At 42.5% G+C, this 22,691-nt stretch overlaps 2 protein-coding genes across 4 annotated transcripts in view; one reads left to right on the plus strand and one right to left on the minus strand.

The window, feature by feature from the left end:
* The first annotated feature begins 163 nt into the window (after positions 1–163).
* ddx49 (DEAD (Asp-Glu-Ala-Asp) box polypeptide 49) lies at positions 164–7,260 on the plus strand. The gene is made up of 13 exons (XM_086046307.1): positions 164–450; positions 1,364–1,487; positions 2,201–2,286; positions 2,360–2,481; positions 2,620–2,807; positions 2,897–3,037; positions 3,457–3,532; positions 3,624–3,700; positions 5,544–5,641; positions 5,729–5,803; positions 5,967–6,055; positions 6,196–6,267; positions 6,570–7,260. The coding sequence occupies exons 1-13, from the start codon at positions 336–338 to the stop codon at positions 6,738–6,740; spliced, it is 1,434 nt and encodes a 477-aa protein (XP_085902433.1). The 5' UTR covers positions 164–335; the 3' UTR covers positions 6,741–7,260.
* LOC147138175 (regulator of nonsense transcripts 1) overlaps positions 6,744–22,691 on the minus strand; it is a 23,327-nt gene continuing 7,379 nt past the window's right edge. For 2 of the 3 annotated variants that reach the window (XM_086046306.1, XM_086046304.1), the window contains exons 4-24: positions 20,818–20,985; positions 20,292–20,472; positions 19,978–20,139; positions 19,641–19,728; positions 19,252–19,350; positions 18,779–18,887; positions 17,023–17,182; positions 16,718–16,836; positions 16,437–16,601; positions 16,043–16,157; positions 15,783–15,926; positions 15,098–15,311; positions 14,876–14,993; positions 13,971–14,127; positions 13,710–13,852; positions 13,409–13,583; positions 12,219–12,300; positions 11,969–12,133; positions 11,647–11,864; positions 10,544–10,666; positions 6,744–8,999 (exon numbers count right to left, since the gene is read on the minus strand). In XM_086046306.1, the coding sequence (XP_085902432.1) occupies positions 10,547–10,666; positions 11,647–11,864; positions 11,969–12,133; positions 12,219–12,300; positions 13,409–13,583; positions 13,710–13,852; positions 13,971–14,127; positions 14,876–14,993; positions 15,098–15,311; positions 15,783–15,926; positions 16,043–16,157; positions 16,437–16,601; positions 16,718–16,836; positions 17,023–17,182; positions 18,779–18,887; positions 19,252–19,350; positions 19,641–19,728; positions 19,978–20,139; positions 20,292–20,472; positions 20,818–20,985 (2,902 nt within the window). In that variant the 3' untranslated portion in view covers positions 6,744–8,999; positions 10,544–10,546. The remainder of the gene's footprint in view (positions 9,000–10,543; positions 10,667–11,646; positions 11,865–11,968; positions 12,134–12,218; positions 12,301–13,408; positions 13,584–13,709; positions 13,853–13,970; positions 14,128–14,875; positions 14,994–15,097; positions 15,312–15,782; positions 15,927–16,042; positions 16,158–16,436; positions 16,602–16,717; positions 16,837–17,022; positions 17,183–18,778; positions 18,888–19,251; positions 19,351–19,640; positions 19,729–19,977; positions 20,140–20,291; positions 20,473–20,817; positions 20,986–22,691) is intronic. The other variant, XM_086046305.1, reaches the window with a different exon arrangement.

Raw genomic sequence — 22,691 nt, forward strand, 5'->3', positions numbered from 1 at the left:
AATATGACATACTATATCATCCATGTAAGATAGAAATACGTAATCATTTTGAAAAATATATCATCAATTTGATCTTGCACCAGGCCTACTATTTTTCCTTTCGTTACACAAAAAAAGACTCCGTGATACCACAATTTGGCCACTAGAGGAAACCATGTGTATTCTCAACCTACCGTCTGTTGCTCTATAACGACGAAGAAGAATGTCATCCATGTTGTGAACGTGAGAAAAGCACATGAGGCTGACTTCCCTCAATTAAAATTTACCGTCTTTTCGTATGTGTTCGTTACTCACGCGTATTTAAAGATTCGTATATAAAGCGCGATATTTCCAAAATGAGTGACTTTTCGTCGCTCGGGCTCTCTGACTGGCTTATAAAGCAGTGCAAGCAGCTGGGCATCAACAAACCGACTCCTGTCCAGGAAAATTGCATGCCAGCTATTCTAGAAGGTAAGAAAGCCGTGCATGTAAATCTATTTGACAAGTTTGCGCACTTAATTAAGATTCGAAGAAGTCGTAGTTTTTACAAATGTCAGGCAGTGAAACGCACCAGTATCTTTCAATATGTTGTATTGAACATCATCATTTACTCACCTTTACTTTACTCACTTGACGTTCACTGTTAATTTCACACGTAAAATAATTAAACATTGTTTCTTTAATGTCAGAAAATTTCCAGAACTGGTGTCAGTAAAGCTATATTTCAAACTGAAAATGATAGTTTACCCTTCGATATAGTGCCCTGGAGTGTACAACCTCAGCTTTCTGCCCAGGCACAGACATAGCATTAATACATACAAACGTAGCGTACAATGTTACTCACGTCTCTGCTTTCTGGGAACTATTTGTGGAGTTTAGTTTGGCGACCTGCTCTGCCTCTTCTTCTTACCCTTAATTATGCACGTCTAAAATGTTTGCAAGGTGAATGGTCCCACGTAGAGAAGTGTCTGTTCACTGTAAAAACCATCACTGTCATAACGCCTGCAAGCAAGGCGTTCTTCCAGTTCAGCAGACAAAGGTGACTTTTAAGGAAAATGTTCTCAGGACCGAGTGTCATTTGACTGTAAAGACAAGCATAATAATGATTGCATGAAACTCAGTAAACTATGGCGGTGACCCGGAGCACGTGTAGTCTATCACTCACCTACGCCAACACAGTAGTTAAGTCATAATTACAGTAAATATTCATATGAAAAAAAGGGCCTTAAAAAACACAAGTCCTATCAAATGAACACAAACCAGTAAGTTCAGCAGTAGCTAAGTGTGCCTTTATGTGGCGCCTGAAAATGTATTCTTAAAATGTTGTATGTTTTGGCAGTAAACAGAGGACCCCTGTGCAGTATTTTGTGCTTTTTGCTCCTAGGTCGTGACTGTATGGGCTGTGCCAAAACTGGAAGCGGAAAGACAGCAGCGTTTGTGCTTCCGGTGCTACAGAAGCTGTCAAACGACCCTTATGGCATCTTCTGCCTGGTGCTGACACCCACCAGGTTGGTGCTGCTGGATCACACTTCTAGGGAACATTCACATCGTCATCTTACGCTCTCATTTTACTTAACGTTTCTTTTAAAGGAGACAAGCTGTGCTTCGTTTAGGTCAGTCAGACTCAGTAGACTTTTTTTTTTTTTTTTCTTTAATATCGTTAAGTTCAGTGATTAAGAAGTGCAGTCCACATGTTTACACATTGTTTAATGAAACATGAAAAGTTGGAGCCAGCCACTGATATTTTTTTTGCATTATTATTGTAATCTGGTTTACGACTGAATGTTTGCACCGTACTTGTTTGGTAGACGTTTGCAAAGTTGTCGAAGTGAACGCTTAAAAGGCTGCGAGTGTCTAATTGAAGTAGATAAAAAAACGGTGTTTTATATTAATTCTTGATCCATTTGACTTTATTTTACTGTAAACCTAACTTACAAGACCAAACACGTGCAATAATGTTTATATTATTTTACGCATTATAAGTTTGAGAATGTTTATTGTAATTGTAATTCATGCGAAGAGGACCTTCAAAAATAATTTTAAAATGCAATATTCATGGAAATAAATTTGCAATTTGATTATTTTTCTAAAACATTCAGCCCTAGTTTCAACCCGTTTGACTTGTTGTCACCGTGCGCATGCCACCTCGCACCAAATACGCAAGTGCTGATTGTGCTCATCAATCCGATCATCTAATGAGTGTCGGTGCGTTGCGACGCAGGGAATTGGCCTACCAGATCGCGGAGCAATTTCGAGTCCTGGGGAAGCCGCTGGGGCTGCGCGACTGCATCGTCGTCGGTGGAATGGGTACGTGCGGTCGGCCCGAGCGGCGGTATAGCCTCCAAAAATTCCATTCTTGATTTGCTGTGTTCACAAACAGATATGGTGAGTCAGGCACTGGAGCTTTCCAAGCAGCCTCACGTGGTCGTAGCCACGCCGGGCAGGCTGGCCGATCACATCCGGAGCTCCAACACCTTCAGCATGAAGAGGATCCAGTTCCTGGTGGGCGCACCAAAAAAGATAGCAAGGATAAGCTCCAGCTCATCCACGACCCTGCGGGAACAAGCGCTCGCGAAAAAAGGATCGACGGGCGCGTCATACTTAAACGTTGGCCCCGCTTTGCCACCTTTTGTCCGACAGATCTTGGACGAGGCGGATCGGCTGCTGGAGCAGGGCTGCGCAGACTTCACCAAAGACCTGGAGGTGATCCTCGGGGTGCTGCCGGCCAAGCGGCAGACTCTTCTGTTCAGCGCCACGCTCACCGACACGCTGCGGGACCTGAAGACTATCGCCATGGACAGGCCCTTCTTCTGGGAGAGCACGTCCGAGTGAGCGTCCCGCAGATCGCGCGGTGTGCCGGCGGTACGCGACCGCGCCGGTCGTAGTTGGCTACTCTACGTGTGGCCGGTGTTAACAGGACGCGTACGGTGGAGGAGTTGGACCAGAGGTACATCCTGACTCCAGAGAAGGTGAAGGACGCCTACCTGGTCCACCTGATCCAGACCTTCACGGACGAGCACGACGACTGGTCCATCATTATCTTCACCAACACGTGCAAGTAAGACCTTCGACATGATGGGGGGGGGGGGGGGGGGGGGCGTTGGCAGGATCAAACATAACATCTTAAGCGATTGTGCTTCTGAATGTGTGTGTCATTGGCTCTTTCCATTTTGAATTAACAACAGAAAATCAAATGAGAGTGTTTTTCAATGTTTTTTTTTCTTTTCATCAAAGTAAAAAAAAAAAAAATTTCAATCTTAGGCCAAGATCACGTACAAATCATCTTTGCATTCCGCCTTGATTAAAGTTACATTTGCTTGACAGTTAAGAGTGTTCAAATATTGTTGAATGATCCTGCTTTCAAAGTTTTCGGTTTCAGTTTGACCCTGAAATAGATATTTTTGTACCCCTCTAATTGCTTGCCACGTATGAATTTGTTTGTGATACAAAAAGACGTGCTTTTCGATTTGCCAACAGGGGCTGTCAAATCCTCACCATGATGCTTCGGCAATTTGACTTCCCTACAATTTCCCTTCACTCGATGATGAAGCAGGTAAGGAACTCCCTGGAACAACCTTAAATGTAGACTGTTGAAAATTGCAGAGTGTGAGCGGTGAGTTGAACACTCGTCTTTGCCATCCCAGAAACAACGATTTGCCAATCTCGCCAAGTTCAAGGCTAGCGTCTATAAAATCCTGATTGCCACAGATGTGGCTGCCAGGTAAGACACTCCCATATTGCACTTGGTGATTTATTCCAGTTAATTTGTCAGGTACTTTTGTTTATTTGTTGTTTTGCAACGTCTGTTGTTCACATTGCTTCAAAATTGATGCGACAGCTTGGCTGCAGAGAGTAGATAGTGTTCAAAATAGGGCTGTCCCAAACGATTATTTTTCTCCCGATTAATCTATCGACTATTTTTACGATGAGTCTAACAATTTTTCGACCAATCTAGCGATTATTTTTGACTTGACGATTATTAGTTCCAAAAAACACTTCTGAAAGCTTATTTAAATTCTTTCTTTATTAAAGTGAAAAAAACGTTTTGAAATTGAATGAACATAACTGAAGTATTTATCGATACATAACGGTGAAACAATGTGTGCGTGCATGTGCAGCAGCCCAAGTAAAAGAATTAACAAAAAGAAATAACTAAAAAATAAATAACATCAGTTTGCTTAAACCTCAAACAGATAAAGCAGTGCATACTTAAATATTATTATTAACAATGAAAAAGCACGCATTATATCTTAGTACAGTATAGTAGTATGGTTAGCAGGCCAGTGTTTCCTCTAGGTTTTTTTTTTCCTTTCTTTTTTTTTTTCTTTTTTAAAGCAGCGGAACCAACGTAACATTACCTACAAGCACCAACACAATTTGACTGGAGTGAATTAGCTCAGCGAACGCTAGCTACATAATGCGCAAAGTTGAAACACAACCTGGCGTAACATTGACTGCAACCCGCTGCTTCGAGGAATGAAACTTAACGATGCACGTTAATACGTCGGACATAACAGCAATTTCAGTAAAACCGGCGGATATTAGTTAGTTAGCTGGACTTGGGATACTCCAGCTTTCTGCTTTCTCTCGTCTTCCAGTAGTACTCCTGAGTGTCGCTTAAAGTGTTCGTTCATGGCCGACGTGCCATGATGTGTGGTACGCCAAATCAGATTTACAGAGGGTGCAGACGACCACCTCGCTCGAACTACCGCAATGCACGTGTTGACGTATTTACGTCATCGACACTCGACCGTACGTACGTGCCGACGTATTTTACGTCATCGGTACTTGCCGTCGACGGTATGTTGTGCGTCCCGACGTATTTACGTCATCGGCCGCGTCGACTATGCCGACTAGTCGTTACAGCTCTAGTTCAAAAGCACACTGCTAAAAACCAAGTGGCGTTTTTTTTCAAAAAGGCAACTAGAAAATTTAATTCTCACCCAAAAACACATGAGTGGAATCATTTTTACATTACAGAATGAAAATCTGATTTTTGTGAGGAAAGAAATGTTTTTGAATTTTTTTAAATTTTTTTTTTTAAGGTGAAGTCATCCCAAACATATTTCAAGGTATTCTGATAAATATTGCGTTTGTGGAAAAAGAGTTAATCCACTGGTTTTAGCCATCTCTGAGGGCGGCCATTTTGTCATTTCTGTCGACTGAAAATGACATCACAACTACCCAGGGCTTAGGTAACGAACAATCACATCTCGCCTGTTTTCTAAAGCTGAGCTATGATTGGTCGCTTCCTGAGCCCTGAGCAGTTGTAATGTCAGTCGACAGAAGTGACAAAATGGCCTCCCCCTGAGATGGCTAAAAAGGGGTGGATTTTGCTCCTTAACTCATATTCCACAAAAGCACTATTAATCAGAATGTCGTATTTCAACTAGTGGGCCTGCTGGCAACATGTTCTTGAAAAAAAAAAAAAATGTTTGGGTTGATTTCCACTTTAAGGCCGTATCACAAAGTTCCTACTCTCAAAGAAGTGGAGTCGCCTTCTTTCTCATTCATCAGTTCATTTATCGTTATGCATACTCAACTCACCTTTGACTTCGCAACAGGGGCTTGGATATTCCAACTGTGCAGGTTGTCATCAATCACAACACCCCTGGCCTGCCCAAAACCTACATCCACAGGGTGGGCCGAACAGCCAGAGCAGGTAGTCAAGTCACCACATCAGTGCTTGCAGGAACTCTCGACAATTCCGTACATTGTCTGACTCTCATGAGGTGTTATTCCTCTGCAGGCAGGAACGGGGTGTCCATCACGCTGGTGACGCAGTACGACATCCATCTTGTCCATGCCATCGAAGAACAAAGTCGTAAGTCGCTTAATGGACAATCCTCACCAGCACTTCGTTTGGTGTAGTTACTGTGTTTAGTTAATGGGTGGGGTAACTGGTCGGTTATTCCATCCATTACATTACATTGCATGGTGTCAGTGCAAGGAGATCTTCATATGGCCTACTTAATTTTATTTGTCAGAGACTAAAATGAAGGAGTTTGCAGTGGAGGAGAAAGAAGTCCTGAAGATCCTCACGCAGGTCAACGTGACAAAACGAGAGTGTGAAATAGTAAGTAAGCTCTTTACTGCATTTGCTGCCATCGAATGCATGGCTTCAGTTTTCACCTTAAACAAATGCACTCACTCATTTCACTACACAAGACAATGGCCTGTCTCAATTCAATACCATATTGTTGTTTTTTTTTGTAGAGACTGGAGTCTTCAGACTTTGATGAGAAAAAGATGATCAACAAGAGGAAGCAGATGATTTTGGATGGAAAGGCAAGTCTTTTTTCTTTGGAAATTAACTTTGTTTCAGAGTCACACAAATGCTTCATACAATGTGCAATCATTGCTTTCTGTATTGAAGTACATTTTATGAACATAAAAAAATGTGTGTGGAGTGTCTGGAAATTAAATGTGTAGTCAATCTGTGACCCAAACTATACATTTCTAATTGAATAAAATTGTTTTTAGCAGTTTAAGTGTTGAATTAAAAAAAACTGCTCTTGGAACAAGACACTCTGTGACTAATGCTGGGAGTATACTACCTTTTAATTTGTGAGGTTTTTGTCTGATTTCAGGATCCGGACATGGAGGCAAAGAGGAAAGCAGAACTGGAGAAGATCAAGAGCCAGAAGAGGAAGTTCAAAGAGCGGATCCAGAAGAACATTGAGGGACAGAAACAAGGACAGCTCAACAGGAAATTCAAGAGCAAACATACGAAGAAAAAGACAAAACAAGGAACAGACTGACACTTGTTGGGTGGTTTGTTCTTTTATTACTGTGCAATATCAAATACTTTCATATTTGTGACCGTCTGCAAATCAACATGACATTTATTTTATACCATAAATGAAGTAAATCTTGGCAGCATTTGATTCTATCACTTCACAAGAAATGAGACTGCTCGCTTGTACTTCATATTTACATCCCACTGATGGATGACTAAGTGCTGCCTTCGGATGTTGACAATTGATGAGAAAGATCACAAAAGTTCAATGGATCACTACACTTGACACGATGCAAACACATCGGCTCTGACAGAACGTAAGCGGTATTTTTTTTTAAGCCATTACATGTTAGAAACAGATCAAGCACAAATTGGCTGCAAAAGGTAAAAACTAAATCTAAACTTGATAAAACTAGAACCACAAGCAGAGTCTGAGAATCTAATGAAAACATTCCTGTTGGCAACACATCGCTACAAACTAGTAAAAGCAGACACCCGACTGAGTAAAAATAAACAAAAGCAAACAGAAATCAAGAAGCAAAGGAACTCCACAACGCAGGCAGGTCTGCATTGGTTTCATCAAAAGTCCACAGAAGCAAAATAAAGTCTCCCATCCTCCGTTGATTTCACCCCAGAGAAGGAAGGTGGCTTCACCTGGCCTCATCTCGACACTGTATGTATAAAAATAAAAGTTAAGCCCTGTGATGTCTGAAAGGGCGTCAATGCTGGTTTTTTGGACTCGACAACTACAGTACATTCATGCTTGCGCTGCAGCCATTTCTTTTTACAAATGTATAGGCACTGATTCAAGCTCAAAAACTGCCGTCGTCCATCCAGTAGGCGCTGATGGCCTCATGTTCAGTTCTATCAGTACATTTTAGTTCTTTCACTAAGGGTCCCTAAAGATTAGGAGTTGTTTGATGGCTACAACTCCTGATGTAAAATTTTCTACATTTGGAGATTTGGTCTCAAAGTTTGTACATTTTCCTCTCTGTGGCAACCATCGGCCTGCCATGATTCACTACGGCAACTGTATATTTGCAGACTCAAGTGTTCCTTCGTGTCCATTTCTTCCCAAGCCACCTTCCTTTTCTTCCCCTCACGTGCATGTGGGTGTGCATACGGATGAACAGGTTTAGTCCTTCACCTCAAGCAGGGGTTTGTGTTGACTCTGAAATGAATCCACACACCGTTTTCCAATCTAAGCCTACGCAAAGAGTTCATGTGTGGACTAGTCACCAACGCTGCGTTCAAAAGATTAAAGAGCGCAATAACCTTGCCTGAAACAGAGTCGGTATTCAATGCTGGTCAGGTTACATTAAACCAGTTGCTTTTTTTTTTGTTTTGTTTTTTGTAGGTTTTTTTCCCCCAATTTTGTGCTCAGTGATTAGAAAGCTACTTCAGAGAAGAAAATGGTCTCAAGAGTGCGACATGGCTGGGATTTGTGTGCCATGCCTTGGAAAAAAGTCTTGAAATCCCCTAAGCCAGTCCACCACTGATGCGTGGTGCAAAACCACTCCATTAGAAGACCTTGTAAAAGAGCCAGTGGTTCCCAAGGCAAATGGTAGGTTTCTCAGTTCAAGGCTCCAGATCATCAGTGTCAAGCACAGAAAGTGTTTCCTTTCCTCTCCGAGAGGGAGAGAGAATGTGTGTCGACTGCCGCTTTTCCTTCAGAGGCCGCTGAGGATTTTGGGACCGTCCTCCCAATATCATACTAATTTAGTCCAGGACTTCTCGTGAGTTTGGTCGTTTTAAGGATGAAGATTTTTTTTTTTTTTTCGTTGCCTGTTGTTGGATCACTTTGTGCGATCCTGCCTCGTGCAAGTCCGGAGAACCAATTCTTCAAATTCAGCCGCAAAACTTGTTGGGAGCGTCACCCGCCTCTTTCCTGGCATCTGCGAGGTGAAGGATGTTTGTTGGACATTAGGGTTGGCATTTGAGCCTCGAGACCATCGCCATGGCCCCTCGCTTCCCCTTGGCAGCTCGACAACACGTGGCCATCTTGTCGACTTCCCTCCTCGCTTGTCGCACCGCCGTCGGTGCCCGCCTCCTGCCCGTCCACCGGCCTTTTGCCTCCTCCTCGCCCGTCTCTCCGTGCCCTCGTCTTCTACCCTCTTATTTCTCTCGCTGGTCATTGGTTTGCTATTCCGTCGCTTTCACTCGGTGGTGCTTCGGTTGTAGCAGAGGAAAACAGGTATCCATTTTATGATTTTATTATTTCCCAGATTAAAAAGCTAGTGAACTAAGCTCAGCTCAAGCCTAGCTCACTTCTTCAAGCAACCTGCAAAAATGAGAACACAAAGTTGTTTAAACCGAAATGAACACACAACAAATAAGTGCCTCTCGGTAAGATACGTTGACAGCTTCTTTTATTTCAGTAGTTCAATTGAAAAAGTGGCACTCAGAATATATGCCGTAGATTCTTCAAAGAGGAAAACACCTTTCAGATAGGCCAATTCCCAGCCAACGTAATTAATCCAGTTGTCTTGTTTTCTATTGTTTCTCGTATCACATTTTACTGCTAGCCATAATTGGCAAAATAAAATATTTCCCTATATGTGCGCAGTGAATCTGTTTCCCTTTTGAATTTAACTGCAGTATTCTGCCTATTTGTGGTTCACTATTTGCAAACCTATCCTACATTATTCACAAAAAAAGGTCACATATTGGCGCCAAAGTCCTGTCCAAATACAAATTAGTCTCAATGAAGGAGGGTGACGTGATACATCTTGACTGAAAGATTAGCTTTGTATATTGAGGAGTTATGTTTAGCCTGGGTTATCGGTGGAAGTTAGGACAGCCGTCATTGCATGTGCATGTGCACTTTTTCATAAATCATATCATCTTGAAGCCATTTATGAGGGTACTGTAAAATGAGTTTGATATGTTTAACTGTGGGATTGTAGTTTGTGGCATATTGACATTTTAAACTACCAATTTTGGAAATTGTGAATTTTTTGGGAGGGGGTCAATTGCATTCTTTCAGTTTTCCATGATACAGTGATCCCTCGCTACTTCGCGCTTCAACTTTCGCGGCCTCAGTGCATTGCGGATTTTTCAGAAGCTTTCATAAATTAAAAATGAAAGAACGCAGCCATATCGGGAGCTATATCGCAGAAAGACGCCTTGTTTCAAAGACTCAAAGGCTTTGTACATACCCGCAGACACTCAAAAAAGGCGGTGACTGGTTCTCAGCGCGAGATCGGCCAACATGAGCACAAGTGGATATACTTTTTCCACACACTATACTGTATGTGAGCTGACGATGCGCGTCATCGCAGCCTCTGGCTTAGTCTCGTCCACTATTCAAATGTGCCGTAGATTTAGTCAGTCAAGCCGGAATACTTTCCCCTCCATATTTGTAATGATGTGTTTTTGTTCTAATAAAGTTTTGTAAAAATCGGACAGTACGGTACAACAGCTGTGTTTATAATTCGTCAGCGCAGCACAGCGGGCTCCCGGCCGGCCAGCGGCCCGGACGACATAGCCAAATAAAGTGTGAAAGTGTTTGTTACTTTTGTCTTAGATTGCCTTAAAACAGCTTCCCTTAACTACAATCCTGCGTTGCATTTTATCCAAAGGACTTTATTGATGTTGTTGTGCAAAGATAAAGCTAATAATGCATAAGTCCGACTCTACTTTGCGGGTTTCACTTATCGCGACGGGTTCTGTCCCCCCCCATAAACCGCGATGAATGAGGGATCACTGTATTCTAATATACTGCGATGCACTTGTCGTTGCTTTCAATAGCATAACACTCACTTGGCACGTTCTGTGTGTGTGTCAAATAGAATTCAAGCTCAATGTTCAAGTTGCAGCACTTACACTCTAATACTGTGACAGGCCGGTCACCCCACCATGTTGGTATGCACGTTCACCCTGGTAAGTCGAGTCCTGGGACAAAGCCACGTCGATCTGGGACTTGAACTCGTCACCCAAGTAACTGTCCTGTAAGACAGTTAAGACAAAAAAAAAAAAAAAAAAATCAGTGCTTGGTCCAATTAAGGCAGTGATTCTCAACCACTGTGCCAGGCCACATTAAGGCACCGTGAGAGAAATGCTGTTCCGCACACTTGTGGTCCGGCAATCCCAAATTCACCCATAAGCGGATTCCCCCGAACACACACCAGCAGCAGTGATGCATTCAAATGTCCTGAGAAAATCAGGACATGGCTCGCTACCTGCCCAAAAATAACACCTAAAAATAACACACAAAGTAACCCAGTTTGTTAGATGTCTACTCTTCTCAATATGGCTAGAAACTTTCCAAATAAATCTGTTTATTTTACTCATTTGCTAGCTTGTGCATTTAATATTACCGTTACGCAACGGAGACAACTTGACATGCGTTACGAGTCGGTCATAGATGGATGAAACGGAGAGAATCCGGTCACTTTTCAAAATAAAATGTTTTTCAGCCTCGGAGAAGAAATAAACCGGAAGTACTGTACTTTCTTTTTTTTTTTCCTTTCATCTGTGCGTCCCGGTCCAAAGTGGCCTGCGGCCCGTTACCGGTCCGCGGCCCGGTGGTTGGGCACCGGGGCACTAGAGTACTGCATTTATAAGAGTACAGCAATGTTAAGGTGTGTTTTGAAGAGTATGATACGACATATTCAAATGTTGAATCATTTGCGGTCTAAACTATTAATATAGTATATTATATCCTTTATCGCAAATGACATCACCTTTGGGGGTCGGCATCAGTTATTTGCGGAACCCACAACTGACCTGGCTCGGCCCCCTGCAAAATGGTCCAATAGTTTGTCTATGTATACTTTTAGTGACATTTTTATTTGATGGTCACCGCAGATTTCACCGCACTTTTACCCAGTGTGACAGCTATGCCAACCAGCGTCTTCAGTGAGCAGCATTACCAAATGAATGGATGATTGATGCTTATTGTTCGATCAGCGACACCGATACCGTACCTGGGACAGTTCTGGCTGGGAGAGACCAGGCTGGCTCATCTGGGAAGGCTGACTCATCGAGATGTAGCCTTGAGTCAGTGGCCCCTGCGAGAAGGGCTGGGAGGCCCCGTCCTGGCTGGCTTGGCTGTTTGGTCCGTGACTGGCACCTTGGGCCGCCGAGCCGCGGGGCCTCTGGCGCCCGCCACGTCCGGGTTTATTGCCCTTCATAGCTCCACGGCCTGAATAGATCACATAGGTCGCGTACAGGGATTTTAATACAGGAGAGATCGGCTCAACTTCACGCTGTCCCGACTCAAAGCGTCTTCTCTTTGCAGTAGCATACCTGCAGCGGGGCCATTAGTCTGGCCTAAGTAGCTGGGCGGAGGCATGGGGGGCATCACCAGGTTGAAGGGAATTGGGAGATTCATCGCAGCCATGTGACCAGGGCCCGCCCCAATCATTCCAATCTGATCGTGAGTTTGGAAGTACATGTTGGATGGGCGACCAACTGCAAAATAACACAAGATTTAAGAAATAAATTCAGTCCCGGTAAAAACGCTTTGTGGAATTTTTTTAAAATGTAAAATAAGCACCAGTATTGCTGCGGTCATAGGCAGAGCCAGGAATAAGAGCTTCACGGGCATCATACATCGCAGTGCTCATGAAACGTCCACCCTAAAACAACACCAAAGAAAAAAAGAATTACAACAGTTTTTGGACTATAGGTCACGCTTTTTTCAAAGTTTGGCTTGTCCTACAATTTATACTCCAGTGACACTTCTATAAGGTATTTTCCAGGCAACAAGCCGCACCTTTGTATAAGGCACACCCACTCCATTAAAAAAAAACAAGAAAAACAAAACATATACACGTTGCTATTGCTAGATATTTACTGCATTTACAGAACGATTTTGAACTGTAAGTGTACATGTATGTACCTGGACAGATTCTTTCCTAACAGAGCCTTTTAACACGGCAGCAAATTTTCTGATTAAAACGGAACAGAATCAAGAGATAATAAACAGTACTTATAGTCATTTCACTGCCCGCTGCCGCTCATGTTTGTCAGTTAATGTCCACCAGACTCCACCCTTTATTGTTCTACTACATTCTACATATAGACCTAATGCAATAACCTAGTGCATAGCGCCCTCGCCTGTTGAATTCCTCTACCTGCAGTCACATCCTGTTCATGGCAAATGTGTTGCATTGAATTGTATTGTCATTGCCGTTAGAGCGCCCCAAGCAGTGGAAGAAAAATCCACAGAATAGCCGCACACGGAATATAAGCCGCATGGTTCAAAACCTAGGAAAAAAGTCGCGGCTTATAGTCCGGAAAATACGGTATACAGGGAGTCCTCATTTTACGAACGAGTTCCGTTCCCATACTGGCGATGTAACCAGAATTCCCGCCTATGTCGGATTTCACCGTTAAAGTCGAAATATACATCAAAATGCTTGGCATAAAAAATGAAAATACATTAAAATAAAGAGCTGCTGTTTTCCGTTGTCTATTGTATATAGTATTTTGTGTTTTCATTTATTGATTTCACTTGTTATATTGTTGCTATTTTGTTGTTGTAATGTAAAGTGCTTTGTTACAGCGCTAGCTGTTATGAAATGTGTTATATAAATAAAGTTGTGTTGTATTGTATTGTATTAAACACCGGAGCGACAAAGGGTCCCAAACATATGGATAGTTGTTTAGTAGCAGCAGGGAAAGTGAACAAATTTTCCTAAAAAAGTTTCTAGTTGCCCAACTGTTGTCTTCACAGCAACTCACAGGATTGATGGTGTTGACTAGCTTGCGTGGCTTGCTGAACTGCATGAGGCTCTCCCTCAGGTTGTTGAGGGGCCCCTCCACAAGGACCTTCTGCTCTTTGTAGTTGTTCAGCAGGTTGTTCCACAGAGGCTGCTTAGAAAGCGCCTTGGGGTTCCCCACTATGATCACTCCATATCTTCACAAAGAGCGAGAAAGTATTTTCAATATACCGCTATATGACATTTTGCACCCTTGTCAATAAATACAAGCAAAAGTAGGCGTGTTATGTTTCATCATTTCAAAATGGTCAGCGTTTCCTTACTTGGCTCTGGTCAAAGCCACATTAAGTCGACGCGGATCATTCAAAAAGCCGATGCCCTGGTGCTCGTTGGCACGAACACAAGACAGGATGATGAAGTCTTTCTCTCTGCCCTGGAAGGCATCCACACTTGCGATTTCCACTTGCTGTTATGGGATGGGATAATAGAATGGTGTTACTAATATGCACACTCTTTTGTAGTGGAAAAGAGTATTTAAAGAACCAAGATAAAAATTTGGTGTGCTTTGCAGCTAGGTGCTGTACCTGATAGAGTTTAGTGTGCAGAGAGCCACTGAACTGCATGTATTGGACCAGGTAGGAACGTTGACCCTCATATGGGGTGATGATCCCAATCTGGTCAGGCTTGGCACCTGCCTTCAACAGCCTGGTGGTGATTTTCTCGACATTTGCAGCCTCAGTCCTGAAAGGAAAAAAACACTATGCACTGAATCCAACAAAGGGGCAAGAAATGATTGACTGTTGAAAATTCTGGATGTGAGCAAAAATATGCTGATTGAATTGCCAGTAATAAGCAAAACTGTCAAAGAGAAGAGCAAATACATTGGGAGTAAAAAAGTATGTGAACCATTCGGAAGACAAGTTTAAGCAGATTGTTTATTCTTATGATTTTGATGTAGATCAGACTCCATTTATGACCAATTTATGCAGAAATTTAAAGTGGAAATCAACCCAAACGTATTTTTTTCAAGAATATGTTCTATGCAAGCCCACTAGTTGAAACACGGCATTCTGGTTAATATTGCGTTTGTGGAATAAGAGTTAAATCCACTCGTTTTCAGCCATCTCTGGGGGGCGGCCATTTTGTCACTTCTGTCGACTGAAAATGACATCACAACTGCTGAGGGCTCAACTAGCGACCAATCACGGCTCAGCTTCATAAAACAGGTCAGCCTGTTGTTACCTGAGCCCTGAGCAGTTGTGATGTCATTTTCAGTCGACAGAAGTGACAAAATAGCCGCACCCCAGAGATGGCTGAAAACGAGTGGATTAACTCTTATTCCACAAACGCAACATTTATCAGAATGCCTTATTTCAACTTGTGGGCTTGCATAGAACATATTCTTGAAAAAAAATGTTTGGGTCGACCTTCGCTTTAAGAAATAGTTCACATATTTTTTCCTGCCACTGTATGCATCGTGGGATGTCACCTGTTCAGGTAGGAGGTTCCAGAGCTAGCAATTTCCTCCTGGCCTTGAGTCACATAAAAGAACATGGGTTTGTCTGGCTGTGGCCACTGGAAATCAAAGCCCTTCTTGATGCGGTCAGCTGAAAAGAGTAGAAAGAGCCCGTGTTTTTCATCTCTCCGGGTAGAAAATGTTAATTCTCCTTGGTTCTGTTCCCACAACCCAAGCGAATTGACAGGAGCAAACCTGCTGTGACGCCATTCTGCAGGGAGCCCTCGTAGAAGATGTTAGACGGGAAAGCACTGAGAGCTGGATGCATTCGGTACTGGACCTGAAGGCGAATTGGTCGGATCCCCAGAACCACCAAGCGCTCAAAGAGTGACTGGGACAACCCTGCCTTGGCTGCCTTCTTACACATCACCACAGGACCAAGCTGGCAGTGGTCACCCACCAGAATGAGCTACAGCATGGTAGAAATTGGTAAATGTAATGACACACTTCATTTTCAGCATACAGTTTTACTGTGGTTTATCAGTTGATGGTGAACATTAAGAACAAAAACATACAATTATATTTGAGTTCAGACACTAATGTACTATTTGAGTGATTTTTAAGGCTAAGAGTGAAAATCTGGTTTCAATTGGACTTCCCACCCATCCGATCAGTTATAAATCAGATCGGACGATATTTTGCGATCGGCCGTAATGTCATAATTTGCCGATCCGATCAATGACCTCGAATTGATAGATTACAGCTGCAGTGTTTCCACAAATGCAATTACACACACACACATAGAAGTTCATTTCACGCCATTCATAACTTTGAATTGCCTTATGTCGGGACTGTCATAAAACGAGTAACCCCTACACCTACTAGTTGACCTTGAGCCAGACATCCTTTATATTCTCAATTTTTGTTTTAAGAATCATACCTGCTTTGCTCCAAGCACAACAGGCACCATGCACTCCGGCTCAGTGGCCTGGGTGCTCTCGTCTATCAGGATGGAGCGAAACTGCATCTTGGCCAGGCGAGGGTCCCCTGCACCAACGCAGGTGCAGCAGATCACATCTGCGTTCTGCAGCAAAAGACAAGGAGAATTACAAACGTCAACCCTCCTCAAAGTTAACTGTTAGCGTCAGCAGCTTCAAATTAAAGAACTACAAAAAGACTCGACATTTTGCTTGCACTCACCATTAGGAGCTCCCTCTCAGCGGTGCGTTTCAAGGCTCGGTAGCGCTTCTCATCAGCAGAAGACAGCTCGCCGGTCTCATCCTTTAGCTGTTGAAGTTTCTGAAGCTCTGGCATGCTAAAATTAAAACACTGCAGGATAACTACACAACCTAAACATAACACTGCCAGCGGGTCCTTGGTTTAAGATTAAGAAGGTTTAATAAGTACTGGTATTCGACATTTCAAGGTTACAAATGGCGAACACCACAGATCATAAAATACATCCCGAGCAACCAAGGAAAGCTGCTGGGTAACTCGAAAAAAGTGGGGTAAACACGTTACCCAGACCATCCAGCAAAGAATAATTCATTTCTCGGAACAACAGAGCAAAAGGACTCCATTTCCATAGACTGACCTGTCCATATTGCTGATCTGGTTATGCAATGCCAGGAAAGACACCGGTGACTCAATAGCCTCACGGCTCTTAGCACACAGCCTGACCACCTTAAGCCCAGTCTTGTCAATCTTCTCGGTTAACTGGTCCACTGCAATGTTGCTGGGAGCGCACACAAGGACAGGTCTACAAAGACAGAGCAAGAGCGAGAGGTAGAAAGATTAACAGCCTCTAGAGACTGACTAACACGAATTACAGAATTCAGAGCTAATGTAAGAAGAACCACTTGGAAAGGTTGTTACCCGTTGCCCTGGCGTGACAGGTGATAGACGATAGTGGCAGAGGTAACCGTCTTGCCAGTGCCAGGAGGACCCTGGATAAGGCTGAGAGGCCTCTGCAGCACCGTCTTCACAGCATACACCTACGCACAAAAGTACACAATACAAATAACAACAACAAAATGGCTTCAATAATCACGAGACACTCAATTTGTAAAAACACAAAATCTTAACTTCCTAAGATGCTTTTCACAAATAATAAGCGACAAAGCACCGGAGGCAATGTCCAAAGAAGGCAAACAAAAAAGAAAGCTTGATAAAAATCTGACCTGTGAGTGATTAAGATCAGGTAGGCCTTGGGCTGTGAAGCGCTTGGGCAGCTGACACTTGATGGTAACATCCTCCACTTCATGACCCAGAAGCTTGTGGTAAATGTAGCCTGACACTGAGGTCTCATCCACAGCAAAGGTCTTCAGAGCACTCTGCATTCTGCAATAGGACAAGCGTGAACGGTTAGCATCCCTGTCTGACACTGATGACGACCATCTGTTAAAAACGAGACATGAAAAGTAGGGCTGCCAAGATTAGTCGACTAATCGCGACGACGTGGATGATCAACATCGCCGGGTTGTTTATTTATATATTCATTTATTACTCTGACATAGGCACAGTCATGTCTAGAAGCTAGCTGCAGTTAGCATATACACGTTACGGTGTGTGTTTGATGTAACATTGTCACACAATGTCCTATTTGGAATCCTAACGTATCGTAGCATCTACTATGGATTACGGAGCCATTAGTCAGTGAACTGGCGTTTATTAAGAAGCAAAACAGTGTGTGTTTATGTCCGTGGTGGACATCGAAGCAGGAAGAGCTTGCTTGGCTCGCTCTGTCTCTTTCTCTCTCACTCACTTTCTTGTACAAACGGAGTGATGGATTCATGAACTGGGAAATATCAGCACTCAACACAAAAATGACGTGTTTGCCACTCATCGGGATCACATAATAAAACACCCATAATTAAGTATGTTGCAATATACTATGTTATACTGCAAAAAAAAATGTTCTAAGGTTCATACCACATTTTGATTGTGTAGATCAATTTACTACTTCTAAATTATGCATACTAGTGAAGAAAAATAAAACCTTTTGGATAAAGGTTAAAGTAAGACAAAATTATAAACCAATACAAGTTTTTATTTTAGTTTTCTGAGCATCTTCACAATTTAGCTCACTGATTTCACTACCTTCTATGTTAAAAAAAGGTCTTGGTGCCCAAGAAGAGTGAAATATGTATACAAGTATTTCGTTTTGTATTTATAGATCATTTCACTATATTACTGCAACTCTGCATAATGTATAGTTTTTGTCCCATTTTAAAATGCACTAAAGAATTACAGCTAAAAATGTTAATGCCAGAGCATCGCCTTCAATTTAAGTTGCTCCCTCATTTATAAACATGTCAGGAATGATGTTGAATGTACTATCATCTAAATTGTCTTTACGATTAGCTTGTACATAAAGGACAAAAAGCGATTGATAGTTATTACGAGAGCAGCAGCGTGCTGCGATTTCTATATTATCCGATTAGTCGACTAATTGCGACTAATGTTAGTGATTAGTCGACTAGCAAAATGATCGTTTGTATGACAAGCCACAGCTGGTATGGGATACGCGTCACAAGGGACCACGACAAATGTTTTGTCAACCAAGTCAAGGTAGTCCGAAATGTTTTTCAGAAAACATTTTGTCATTTTTCTGAATATCCCATTGCCGTTATCTAAGGGCAGAGTTCCAATTTTAAGTCTCAGTTAGCAAAAATAATAAGGAGGCAACCAAGTTCTATGACTGGAACGACATTATCCACGATAATTCGAACTGGCTCTTATGGATTGCGCATCTGATGATCTTGATAACCTCTTTTTAAACTACAATTTGTATGCATTTCAAAAATTCCTTTACCGTTCACAAATTACATATTAAAACACACCATCACATCATGCTGAGTAATACAAACGGTCATTAGATGTTACTAAAGAGCTACTTAAACACTTAGTCATATCTAAAAATTGGGGCTAGCCTACCTGTCAAAGGAAGTGGCCTTCCACACAAAGTCCACCTGGAAGTTATGGGGAATTTCCACAGGGGCCCCAACACTGCTGCGCAGTTCAATAGCAATTTCGTCCCCATAGTCTGTAAAAGGAAGCTGTTAAGGAACTCTGGATCTTTGACAAGGGTCTGAGAGAGTAGAGTTAGTCTGTTAGAGCCGCAACACAGTGTACAAACTGAGCTGTAAGATCACAATAACGCCACTAGGAGGCAATAGGTGCTCTGTCTGTACATTGGTGGAAAGAGGCAGATTATGGTATAAGGCAACCTTCCCGAAATATACATCTAATTGATGTTCTGTGAATGTCTGAAAATCTCCTTCCGACGTAAATGTAGTAATTTAACACTTTACTGGACACATGAATGTCTCCTCAGGGGGACAGAAGTTGCCCTTTTCTGAAGTAAGAGGGTGAACTGACGCTGAAACTGCCAACCACGGAAAGGATACTGTCCGGAACCTTGATGACATGGCCGATCCCTTTCCACAGCGGGGCCAGGTCTCCTTTGTAGCGCAGGCAGATCTCATCACCTTGCATCAAGCGCATATCTGATATTGTCAAAGGAGAATAGAAGGGATATTGTGTTAGAGTGGTTCCCATATAAACTTTAAAAAAAATAAATAAAAGACTTGCTAATGAGTGCATTGACACAATTTGTTAAAAAATATCTATATAAAAAAATAAACAAAAGCTGACTAGAAGCTAGTCAAGAACAAAACTAAGCATGCATGCATGCTACTAAATGATGACGGCTGGAGGAAGTTGTGCGCAGTCAGTGGGAGGAGATAAGATGAGGATCTTTCTGCATGACTGGGAAGAAATGAATCTCAGGAATTACCACCTGAATCGGTCTTCGGCAGAGTGAAATATGCAATCCGCTTCTTATTCAGGCCCAAGTCCCACCTTACTGTTATATTATCTTGGGTCTGCAAAAAGAAAGTATGACAACTGTGAGATAGTGATTTCATCAAATGCATACAAAAGTAAATACTGAACTGTAAAGTTGGGGGGGGGGGGGGACTAGCAACTAACTAACTCAATAGTGGAAGGTTAAAAAAAAAACTATAAATTGCGCTTGCTAAAGTGTAAATTTGAAAAATTGCAGTTTAAGCACACGTTTCTATGCTGTAAACAATCTGCGAAGATGCTTAAAATGAGAATCACAGCACAAATACCTGAGACTCTTTAAGCTTTTTGTCATAGTCAGCCTCCAGTTTGACCAAAGGACCAAAAATGTTTTGATACTGGTAGGCATCCTCATAGCGCAGCAACACATGTTGGGGCTCCTCATCTACACCTGGCTTCTCCAAGTCCTCCAAGGTGGCAGTGGGGTTGTCCTGAAGGCAAGACAAAAGTCATCATCTACATTCAAACTGTTGGTTGACAGCAATCTACGCCAAAGAAGCAACCAATTTCCGCTTCGAAAGTTTCTTGGATCATTCGACACTGCTATTTTAGGGAATAGGCCTGGAGCATGTCTGATGCCTACCTTCCAGAGTTCCTCCAGCTTGTTGATCTGCTGGGCAGTGATCTGCCGGGCACGCAGCTGCTCCTGCTCCGACGGGATCTTCACCAGCCATGAGAGAAAACAGCGATCTTGGATCAGCGGCTGCCACTGGGAGCTGTCCCAGTTGATGTCTTTCAGGCTACTCTGGCTGGCACAAGGCTGTCTGTAAGGAGATGTAATGCTCAGACAGATGGGACCACATTCAACTTGAGGCTGCTGCCCTGCTTGTGACACAGTTGTGTACAGGATATGTAATACAGGGTCAGGAAAGGTAGCGAACAGCATTTTATTTTGCTGCTGTATTGATCTTCCACACTTTTAAGTAGTAAGTAAAGCCTGCGAAATGATGACAAATTGCTGGCTACTGTTCCACTTGATGATCTATTCAGACGTGAATTACACACCATCAGTTAACTAAGCATCAAGACACTACAAACTAATCTGCCGTTAATGGAGACAAGATTTATAGGACTTTGTGTTTCAGTACAAGTCGGTCACGGTCACTTACCTACAGAGCAGCACCACGACAGAATCAGCCTTGGCAGGGATGAAGCCCAGGAGGAAGACGTTGCGACACCCGCAGTTGTAACACTCCAGGACCGTCTCCCCCAAAGGTCCGTCTTTGTGAAGTGTCACCTCTTTGCATTTGGCTCGCACCAAATGGTTCACTATGTGGCTACAAGTCAGGGGTTGAGACTGGTTACAAAGAGTGTCTGTCAACATTTCTCTCATACAGTGGAAGCTCTGACTTCGAACATTTCAAACGTCATGTAGACTACACCAATGAGCATTTTTAGGAACAAAATATGTAACACAGATTTTTACACGTTTGTTTTTTCTTAGCTTTTTTGTGATGTTACCACAGCAGGGTTACGGTAATGCCAAAGAGGAAATGAGCGACGACAACAGAACTAGAAAATATAATCCAGCACCCCACTACAGTAATTGATAAATGTAATTCCTCAGATTGAGTGATGAAATTTCTGCCTCCATGTGTGAAAATGCAATTGAATCTTTACGTGTGCTGTGGGGCTGAGGGGTATGGGTGAGGGTTATGGTCACATACGAATACAAATGATCGGAGTGGAAGGTGATCACCCAGTACCCACATCACAGTGGCCAACTTCATACACAAGCGGATATCTTTTTGCAGTTCCTTACAAACGTAATTTGCATGTGTCCATCTTTTGCGCGGACTCCAGCGAGTCAGCTTCTACTTCCGCCATATCAAAGACTATGTGTGCCTCTCCTGCGCTGAATTTAAAATGAGACGCGCCACTTCCATTGGCCAGGAAGCAAGGCGGCTGTGTCCACGCCCATGGGTGGCACAAATGCACTTTTCTAATTGCGCCCGTCTAAGAAATACTAAAAGAAAGAACACTCCACTCAAGCACTGACTGCCCTTTGTGCTTGACTTGCGTTGGGCATGAAAATAGGGCACAAGACTTCAGAACACTAACAGTTCTTCAGCACATAAGATTGGTGACTCAGTCTTCTCTCTAATCTCCCTGGCATTTTGCATGCTCTTCAGCATGTATTATTTGAGTAATTCTGATTTCTTGAGCACTGCAACTTTCTCTGTGCATTCAAGAATAAGACATGTCTGAGTGCCCCCGTGCTCAGCAATAAAACATTTCGACTTTCATCATCTACCGGTATATAAAAAAAGATTGGAATGCTGCATTGCAAAGTCAGCTCTGAGTAGTGTGAAGAGACTCACCTGCCAGCTACACGCAGTAATCCTCCATCTATATGTTGACAACCACGTCACACGTCCTTCATGCATTGTCTCTTTTATAAGTTTTAACATACAGCATTCAACCTATTTTTACATTTATATCACTGTTAAAACATTAACAAATACAATGTAAAGTAAACTCGCCTTCAGCAAGCACTCTTGTAATTTCCTTAAATGCTGGGTCCATGTCAAACGTATTTGAAGGGTGAGCAACTTTACCATAAAGTGTTTAACTTTCTATTACACTTGTACAACAGTTAAGAATGTTAGGGCACAACCATTATGGATTTTTACAGGCCGATCCTGATGCTGATTTTTGGTGGAAAAAATATCGATCACCAATTAATCGGACGATTAATTAAAACATTCATAATGCATAAAACAACACACAGATTTTAGCTATTCATGGGCCGGCCTGTTTCCTATTCCCCGCGATTGGTTCCCAGAATTTTGCAGAATTAAGCATTGCGTGGCACAAATTAATTATTCAAGTTTTAAGGACATTAATCCTTGTTAGGGGTGTAACAGTACGCTAAATCACATTTCGGTTCAGTTTCTTGGAAACGTCGGTTCGGTTTATTTTCAGTACAAAAAAAAAAAAAATCTTTTTTTTTTTAAATGTTTATTTTGAAAAGATGACAAGT

The sequence above is a fragment of the Filicampus tigris genome, chromosome 12 (genome assembly GCF_054856515.1).
Source record: "Filicampus tigris isolate MCC_2025a chromosome 12, RoL_Ftig_1.0, whole genome shotgun sequence".
Classification (NCBI taxonomy): Eukaryota; Metazoa; Chordata; class Actinopteri; order Syngnathiformes; family Syngnathidae; genus Filicampus; species Filicampus tigris.

Coding starts and splice junctions, on each gene's coding strand:
- ddx49 (XM_086046307.1), top strand. CDS start 336: ATGAGTGACTTTTCGTCGCTCGGGCTCTCTGACTGGCTTATAAAGCAG. Junction 2,482..2,619: donor TGAAGAGGATCCAGTTCCTG/GTGGGCGCACCA, acceptor TTTGTCCGACAG/ATCTTGGACGAGGCGGATCG. Junction 5,804..5,966: donor TGCCATCGAAGAACAAAGTC/GTAAGTCGCTTA, acceptor TTTATTTGTCAG/AGACTAAAATGAAGGAGTTT.